Source organism: Schistocerca piceifrons, chromosome 3, assembly GCF_021461385.2.
Source record: "Schistocerca piceifrons isolate TAMUIC-IGC-003096 chromosome 3, iqSchPice1.1, whole genome shotgun sequence".
Taxonomy (NCBI): domain Eukaryota; kingdom Metazoa; phylum Arthropoda; class Insecta; order Orthoptera; family Acrididae; genus Schistocerca; species Schistocerca piceifrons.
Genome location: NC_060140.1, coordinates 907,757,450 through 907,767,099, shown reverse-complemented (window position 1 = coordinate 907,767,099; position 9,650 = coordinate 907,757,450). Strand labels below are relative to the sequence as shown.

At 43.6% G+C, this 9,650-nt stretch overlaps 1 protein-coding gene across 1 annotated transcript in view; it reads right to left on the bottom strand.

Moving 5' to 3' along the window:
- Nucleotides 1-2,101: 2,101 nt before the first annotated feature.
- Nucleotides 2,102-9,650, bottom strand: part of LOC124789195 (zinc carboxypeptidase-like) — a 45,364-nt gene continuing 37,815 nt past the window's right edge. The window contains exons 8-9 of the mRNA XM_047256490.1: nucleotides 6,624-6,708; nucleotides 2,102-2,304 (exon numbers count right to left, since the gene is read on the bottom strand). Coding sequence (XP_047112446.1) covers nucleotides 2,102-2,304; nucleotides 6,624-6,708 — 288 coding nt within the window. The remainder of the gene's footprint in view (nucleotides 2,305-6,623; nucleotides 6,709-9,650) is intronic.

Sequence of the window (9,650 nt, the reverse complement as noted above, 5' to 3'; positions counted from 1 at the left end):
CGGCTACCTAGTTAGGTTCGTTAGAAATATATTCTTATGTATATTCTTATATAAACAATATCAGTTGCTGTCGCTGCATAAAAATGTTAAAAATTATCGTTAGAAATCACCATTCTTCAGATTAATTTACCTCGTCTGATCAACGGACATGCTTTCAACTAGAACATTAGTTTATGTGCTCCCCAACAGTTGTAGTGTATCCTGCAGTGAGTGCAGTCCTTTCACGGTGGAGCTGTCTGTAACATTTCGAAATAACATATAGAGTTTTAGACGGTAGTGCCTCCTGATAACCGTTTTTACATTAGGTTGAGTGATTAAAAGAAACCAAAGAAAATCTACAACAGAATGACGCCACTACAGCGTCTTCTTCCTATTTTTGTTCTTCCATCAAGTACAGACACGAAAGGTCCGTTGCAATAGAGACAAAAGTTCCGTTGCAAGCACAGTTTCACAGCAGTTGGATTTGTGTGCCATTTGCTCTGTCAACGCTTTTTTCACTATGGTGGCCATGTGCATAATCTTCCGTCCGCCGTGCGCCGTTCCATGAGTTGTTTAATAATTTACAATATTTTCTCCTGAGCTCAGGATGTTCAACTCCGACCGTCTCACGTTTTTTTCACTCTTCCTCTTCTTGTGTTCACAAAACTAAACTAAAAATCTTACTTCTACAGTATGGATTCTTCGTTTATTACATAGTGTTAATTTCGGTATAGGTAGATAGCAGCAACAGCTGTTTTATAAAATTCCATTATTGTTTCTTTCTAGTTACAATTGGTGCCCGTTGGAGTACCATCTACATCTAAATCTACGTGATTACTCTGCTATTCACAATAAAGTGCCTGGCAGAGGGTTCAATGAACCACCTTCATGCTGTCTCTCTACCGTTCCACTCTCGAACGGCAAGCGGGAAAAACGAGCACTTAAATTTATCCGTGCGAGCCCTGATTTCTCTTATTTTATCGTGATGATCATTTCTCCCTATTTAGGTGGGTGCCAACAGAACGTTTTCGCAATCGGGGGAGAAAACTGGTGATTGAAATTTCATGAGAAGATCCCGTCACAACGAAAAACGCCTTTGTTTTAATGATTGCTGCTCCAATTTACGTATCGTGTCTGTGACACTATCTCTCCTATTTCGCGATAATACAAAACGAGCTGCCCTTCTTTGTACTTCAAATGGCTCTGAGCACTATGGGACTTAACATCTGTGGTCATCAGTCCCCTAGAACTTAGAACTAATTAAACCTAACTAACCTAAGGACATCACACACATCCATGCCCGAGGCAGGATTCGAACCTGCGACCGTAGCGATCACGCGGTTCCAGACCGAAGCTCCTTTAACCGCACGGCCGCACCGGCCGGCCTTCTTTGTACTTTTTCGATGTCATCCGTCAGTCCCACCTGATGCGGATCCCACACCGCACAGCAATACTCTAGAATAGGGCGGACAAGCGCGGTGTAAGCAGTCTCTTTAGTAGACCTGTTGCACCTTCTAAGTGTTCTGCCAATGAATCGCAGTCTTTGGTTTGCTCTACCCACAATATTATCTATGTGATCGTTCCAATTTAGGTTATTTGTAATTGTAATCCCTAAGTATTTAGTTGAATTTACAGCACTCAGATTTGTGTGACTTATCGCGTAATCGAAATTTAGCTGATTTCTTTTAGTACTCATATGAATAACTTCGCATTTTTCTTTATTCAGGGTCAATTGCCACTTTTCGCACCATACATATATCTTATCTAAATCAATTTGCAAGTCGTTTTGATCATCTGATGTCTTTACAAGACGGTAAATGGTAGCATCATCAGCAGACAATCTAAGACGGATACTCAGACTGTCTCCTATCTCGTTAATATAAATCAGGAACAGTAGAGGGCCTATAACACTTCCTTGGGGAACGCCGGATATTACTTCTGTTTTATTCGACGACTTTCCGTCTATTACTACGAACTGTGACCTTTCTGACAGGAAACACTCTCGAGTATTTGTCATTATACAGAGGCTGTCGTAAGAGATAAGGGCGTCAGAAATGTCAAACACAAGTGTGCTTAAGAAAGACCGTTTATTGTACAAAGTTCACACATGGAAGGAAAGATGTTAGGAGTCGCCAAGCTGGGTGCGCGCGAGCACGTCGCTGAGTACAGAGAGGACGCTGTCGAAGGTCTCCTCGCTGGTGGGGACGATCTGGTCTGCGGGCAGCAGGTGGCCGAACTCGCCCGTGTCCCGCAGCTCCCATGCAAACGGAAACCGCTTGCCCTGCACCCCCATCAGCCAGTCGATGCTGCTGCCGGCCGCCGGGTCTGAGGCAGAAGAGCGTCTCTCACACACTTTACAAGTTTCTCTACGGTATCATGGTCAAGCAAACCGTCAGGAAGAATTCATTAGTAAAGATGTTTACACACGAAAAGCACAAAATTTCTTCATTAGACTACTGCCGACTATATTCACAAAAGACCAAACAGTACTGGGACTAGCTTTGACTGAATGTTATACGTGGAGACTGAGGTGCAAGACCAGAGAAAATGACATCTTTGACAGTGCAATTGTAACATAATTGAAAGTATAGAAGTCAAACAGTAAACAAGTGTGAAAGAGACATACCATAAAACAATAAGACTAAACTTAGACAAAACAGCGCTCTGTGTGTGTGTGTGTGTGTGTGTGTGTGTGTGTGTGTGTGTGTGTGTGTGTGTGGCGAGAGAGAGAGAGAGAGAGAGAGAGATTGTTGAGGCGAAAGAAGAGAACGACAATATGAGGAAATAATTATATTCAACAAAGAGCAGAGGTACATGTGGACAAAATAACAGAACAGCCCATACAAAAATTCAAATTAAATTATTAATATCATTAAAACAAAGTAAAATAAATACAAGAATATTGGAGAAAAGCCTGAAAAGGAATAACACATGGAAGGTGATGCAAAAACAGAGTAAAAGGTAACACTAATAACTATTACACGTTAATATTGTATGCACAATGTTTAGACGACCGAATCAGTCGTCTTCTTCAGGTACTGCGAGATTTGCTGTTATGTATACTCGCTGTCTGGACTCCAACAGATGTAGCACTTTAAGGAGGCTATTGGGTCGGTCGTCGAAGTATTGTGCATAAGTTTTAAAAAAACAACTTGGCAGAACACCAGGAAGAACATTTATCAGTCAAGCTGAGAAAACTTGACGTGACATGGACACAAGTCTTTAGAAGTCCCCTGCAGAAATACTAAACCATGTTGCCCCTATAGCCTCCCATGAGGGCGAAAGTGTCGCCAGTACAGGATTTTCTATATAAACTGACCTCTCGATTATGTAACATGAATGTTCGATGGGATTCATGACTGGCGATATGAGTGGCCAAATCATTCGCTCGAACTGTCCAGAATGACCTTCAAACCAATCGCCAACAATTGTGGCCCGCTGACAATTCCATCGTTGTTTGGGAACATGAAGTACATGAATAGCTGCAAATGGTCTCCAAGTAGTCGAACATAACCATTTTCAGTCAATGATCGGTTAAGTTCGACCAGAGGACCCATTTTGTTCGATATAAACATATCCCCACCATTATGGTGCCACCATCACGTTGCAAAGTGCTTTGTTAAAAATTTGGGTCCATGGCTTCGTGGCGTCTTCGGCACTCTATTTCTCCCATTAGCTCTTACCAACTCAAATCGGACCACGGTTTTCCAGTCGTCTAGGGTCCAACCGATGTGGTCACAAGCACAGGAGAGGCGCTGCAGACGATGTCGTGATGTTAACAAAAGCACTCGCGTCTATAGTCTGCTGCCATAGCCCATCAACGCCAGATTTCACCGCACTGTCCTAACGGATACTTTCGTCGTACGTCACGCGTTCATTTCTGCGGTTATTTCATTCAGTGTTGCTTGTCTGTTAGCACTGACAACTTTACGCAAACGCCGTTGCTCTCGGTCATTAAGTGAAAGCCGTCGGCCACTGCGTTGTCCACGGTGAAATGTAATGCCAGACATTTGGTATTTTCGGCACACTCTTGATGCTGTAGATCTCGGAATACTGAATTCCGTAACGATTTCCGAAAGAGAATGTCCCATACGTCTACCTCCGACGACTGTTCCGCGTCCAAATCTGTTTACTCTCTGTCGCGCAGTCACAATCCCGTCGGAAACCTTTTCACTTGAATTGCCTGAGTGCAAATGACAGCTCCAGCAATGCACTGCCCTTTTATACCTCGTGTACACGATACTACTGCCATCTGTATACGTACATATCGCTATCCTATGACTTTTATCACCTCAGTTTATAACGATTTGGAATACACTGACGGCCGGCCGGAGTGACCGAGCGGCTCTAGGCGCTACAGTCTGGAACCGCGCGAACGCTACGGTCGCAGGTTCGAATCCTGCCTCGGGCATGGATGTGTGTGATGTGTTTAGGTTAGTTAGGTTTAAGTAGTTCTAAGGTCCAGGGGACCGATGACCTTAGATGTTAAGTCCCATAGTGCTCAGAGCCATTTGAACCATTTGAATACAATGACAGTTGCATAAAAATAAATAAATAGAAAGTGAAATGGAGGCATAGAATTTAACACAAAGTGTGAGAAGAATTGAAGATACGTTGGGCTTAAGTGATGTTAAGACAGGGGAAGTATTAAGCTATGATTGGTCATGTAACATTAAATGAGGAATGCGTGTGTCACATGTTTATTGATCTCCAGGGCTTCGAATAGAATCAGTGTTCACCCTTTACTTGCCATGAAGAGGACATGATACCGTGGCTAACAGCTGTGGCTGTCACGCAGTACACGCTCGGCAAATGTGTAGTCAGAATATTACGACCCCGAACGACGTCCACGGTCAGCCGTTCTTTCTGCTATGTGTCAGCCTGACTGACGTATGAAAAACGTATTACAGTCAAGATGAAAAATTTTATATGCGTCACTGTCCGGTATTAATTGGGTATTTTTTGTTGAAAATATACTGGGCTGTTGTTTTTACCAAATAGGAGGAATCTTCAAACACGCAAGATTGCAGTGTTTTAGCTACGATCTATGACACTTGTCTTAGGTATGAGGTAGTACACCACCTTTTGGAAACACTGAAAGAAACAGCTGAGGAAGCATAAAGGAAGACTGTCGCTTGGTTTTCGCTTCATGGCTATTTTATAGCCCATGGTTGACGTAATAAATTTCACAGTGTCTAGTTCTTCTTGGAAATCTTCTTTGGACACTGGAACTGACATGAGATGGCGCACCAATGAATGGAGTGCTGCTTGTTTGTGAATGACTGGGTGCTGAGGGCAAGAAATTGCTAGACAGTACTGTCTGCACTTACAGTTTTCCTATATATTTTGCCTTTGAAGCCTCTGTTCCATTCACTGACAACTTTGTGAAGCCTAAATTAAAGAGTCAATATCTGCATCGGACGCTTCAGATGTTTAACTAGTGTGTTTCGCTTTTCTAAGACTGTTATTATAATTATATTTATTACCATTATTATTAGTTTTATGCCCGCCCCCGGTAGCTGAGTGGTCAGCGCGACAGAATGTCATTCCTAAGGACCCGGGTTCGATTGGCGGCTGGATCGGAGATTTTCCCCACTCAGGGACTGGGTGTTGTGTTGTCCTAATCATCATTTCATCCCCATCGACGCGCAAGTCGCCGAAGTGGCGTCAAATCGAAAGACTTGTACCCGGCGAACGGTCTACCCGACGGGAGGCCCTAATCACACGACGTTTTTTGTTATTATCTTTATTTTCAAATCAATTTTTTTTTCATTCGTTGGATATAAGAAGCACTCCGGGATTTTTCCAGTTCAGACACCGACATCGTGGAACAACCAAAAGGCGTTGTAATGAGTATTGATTTCGAGACAACTAATTACCGTCAAGCGACCATCTTCAAGACATGGTTCAATACTACACAAGCTCAAGGAAGATTCCTTGGCGTAAAATATGTATTTACTTGGTTGCAGCATCTGACACATAAACTATCTACCTGTCTCCTTAGATGTACTTCGAGTGATTTAAATAAATACGTAATACTTTTTCTCAGGATACGTGAAAATCAAAAGAATAACATGTCTACGTTATTATTGCCGACTAATAATCCATATTAATCTAATTTTTAATCTTATGGTGTTGCGAATTTTAGTATTGAGGAGAGATGGAAAGAAGAAGCCTGCTGTCCAGTCACGGGCTATGTTGCCGCGCTTCTTGCAGGCACGGAATGATTCCGGAGTAAACAGTATCGCATATTCGTCACGGAATTATTCTGTTTAGCCGATTATGTTCAATAGGTTGTGTTTCAGGGAGAGTGAATAGCACTTAAATGTTACAGGGAGATGAAATGTCTTTCAAAGATTTTGTAAGGACACGGGCGACTATGTGTCCCATCTTTGTTAAACTAAACCTGTAAGTATGTGAATGACAGTATATATGAATTACATAATTTTTGTTGTTCTTCTGTTGTAATACTACGACACATACGATATCCCCTTAGAAGTGATCTAAGTATGAATAAAACTGCTACTGCTACAACTATTATTAAAGCTACTACTGATATTTTTGAGCTGATATCTTTTTAGTTGTAATGGCTTTTGTTATTGGTACACTCTATATTGTTACATCAGAATCGTGTTGGTACTCACAGATAGTGTCCACAATGCTGCCGTATGTGAACTGGGTGCCGTATCTGGAAGCCAGAACTTCTGCAGCCCTACCCGCTATTTCAAGCTGGAAAAAAAGCGGAAACATTCGTATGAGTCATTTTTACGTTAGAAGACAGACTGAAGAAAGGTAAACCTACGTTTACAGCATTTGTAGATTTAGAGAAAGCTTTTGATAGCGTAGACTGGAATACACTCTTTGCAACTTTGAGGACAGCAGGGCTAAAATGAAGAGAGTGGAAGGTTATCTACAAGTTGTGCAGAAACCAGACTGGTGTTATAAGAATCGAAGGGCACGAAATAAAAGCGTAAGTTGGGAGTGAGACAAGGCTGTAGTATCTACCCGATGTTAACTAATCTGTACAGCGAGCAAACAATAAAGAAACCTCGCAGGGATTTGGAAAAAGAATGGCAGTTCAGGAAGAAAACATGAAAACTATGCAGTTTTCCAAAAAAATTGTAATTCTGTCAGAGACGGCAAAGGATTTGCAATAGCACTTTAACTGGAAGCATAGTGCGTTCGAAATAAGGTATAAAGTGAATATCAATGAAAGAAAAACGTGAGTTCTGTAGTCGAATTATAAGGGCGATCAAAAAGTTCCCATTCGAGGGCGTTGCTGCACCGTATAGGCAACGTAGCGCTACTCCGACGCGCGTGTATAAGCAACAACACGTCGGCAAGAGATTAGTGCAGCATTTGTGCCGGCCAGTGTGGTCGAGCGGTTCTAGGCGCTTCAGTCCGGAACCGCGCGACCGCTACGGTCGCAGGTTCGAATCCTGCCTCGGGCATGGATGTTTGTGATGTACTTAGGTTAGTTAGGTTTAAGTAGTTCTAAGTTCTAGGGGACTGATGACTTCAGATGTCCCATAGTGCTTAGAGCCATTTGAACCTTTTTTTTTTTTTTTTTTTTTTTTTTTTTTTTTTTTTTGTTTTTGCAGCATTTGTGCCTTTCCGAAGTGCGTGCAGTGAATGCGGAATCGTGACCTATGCCGACGTTATTACCAAATGCGTCCAAAGATAACCAACGACCTGTTATTTTTTATGAGCTGCCTAAGGACAAACACCGGCAGACATCAATCGGAGAATAAAGCATGTGTACGGGGCAGCATGTCTGCAGAAAACGACCGTTGTGGAAGTGTGCGGCAAGCATCGTACTGAATGTTGCTGCTGCATGAAAACGCACGTTACCGTATCGCAAATATCGTTAAGCCAACTCGTGGGAGACACTGAAACGCCTGTCCTATAGCCCTGGTCTCTCCCCAGCTAATTATCACCCTTTCGGTCCCTGAAAAAAGGGCCTTGAAAGGTCGGCTACTACTTTCGGAAGAGGATGTACAGCAAGTAGGTAGCTTGCAAGACCTCAATAACCAATGTGTCCACCTTTGACACTGATAACAGAGGGGAACCGAAGTGGTATGAAAACTATGAGGCCGTGGTAGGTGACTGGAGGGAGTTGTCACCACATCTGCACACACAAGTCATCTACACTACTGGCCTTTAAAATTGCTACACCACGAAGATGACGTGCTACAGACACGAAATTTAACCCACAGGAAGAAGATGCTGTGATATGCAAATGGTTAGGTTTTCAGAGCATTCACACAAGGTTGGCGCCGGTGGCGACACCTACAATGTGCTGACATGAGGAAAGTTTCCAACCGATTCCTCATACACAAACAGCAGTTGACCAGCGTTGCCTGGTGAAACGTTGTTGTGATGCCTCGTGTAAGGAGGAGAAAAGCGTATCATCACGTTTCCGACTTTGATAAAGGTCGGATTGTAGCCCATCGCAATTGCGGTTTATCGTATCGCGACATTGCTGCTCGCGTTGGTCGAGATCCAATGACTGTTAGCAGAATATGGAGTTGGTGGGTTCAGGAGGGTAATACGGAACGTCGTGCTGGATCCCAACGGCCTCGTATCTATCAGTCTCGTAACTATCAGTCGAGAAGACAGGCATCTTATCCGCATGGCTGTAACGGATCGTGCAGCCACGTCTCGATCCCTGAGTCAACAGATGGGGACGTTTGCACGACAACAACCATCTGCACGAACAGTTCGATGACGTTTGCAGCAGCATGGACTATCAGCTCGGAGACCATGGCTGCGGTTACTCTTGACGCTGCATCACAGACAGGAGCGCCTGCAGTGGTGTACTCAACGACGAACCTGGGTGCACGAATGGCATAATGTTATTTTTCGGATGAATCCAGGTTCTGTTTACAGCATCATGATGGTCGCATCTGTGTTAGGCGACATCGCGGTGAACACACATTGGAAGCGTGTATTCGTCATCGCCATACTGGCGTATCACCCGGCGTGATGGTATGGGGTGCCATTGGTTACACGTCTCGGTCACCTTATGTTCACATTGACGGCACTTTGAACAGTGGACGTTACATTTCAGATGTGTTACGACCCGTGGCTCTACCCTTCATTCGATCCCTGCGAAACCCTACATTTCAGCAGGATAATACATGACCGCATGTTGCAGGTCCTGTACGGGCCTTTCTGGATACAAAAATGTTCGACTGCTGCCCTGGCCAGCACGTTCTCCAGATCTCTCACCAGTTGAAAACGTCTGGTCAATGGCGGCCGAGCAACTGTCTCATCACAACACGCCAGTCACTACTCTTGATGAACTGTGGTATCGTGTTGAAGCTGCATGGGCAGCTGTACCTAAACACGCCATCCAAGTTCTGTTCCCAGGCGTATTAAGGCCGTTATTAGGGCCAGAGGTAGTTGTTCTGGATCTATGCACCCAAATTGCGTGAAAATGTAATCACACGTCAGTTCTAGTATAATATATTTGTCCAATGAATACCCGTTTATCATCTGCATTTCTTCTTGGTGTAGCAATTTTAATGGCCAGTAGTATAATTCCAGTAAATTCCGAGGAGAGGGCGATGAGGTCTGTCGTCATGCACAATCACATCCCAGATTTGTTCGACCCAGCTCAGATCTGGCGAGTTGCGGAGCCAGAACGTCAATGGGAACTCGGCACTGTA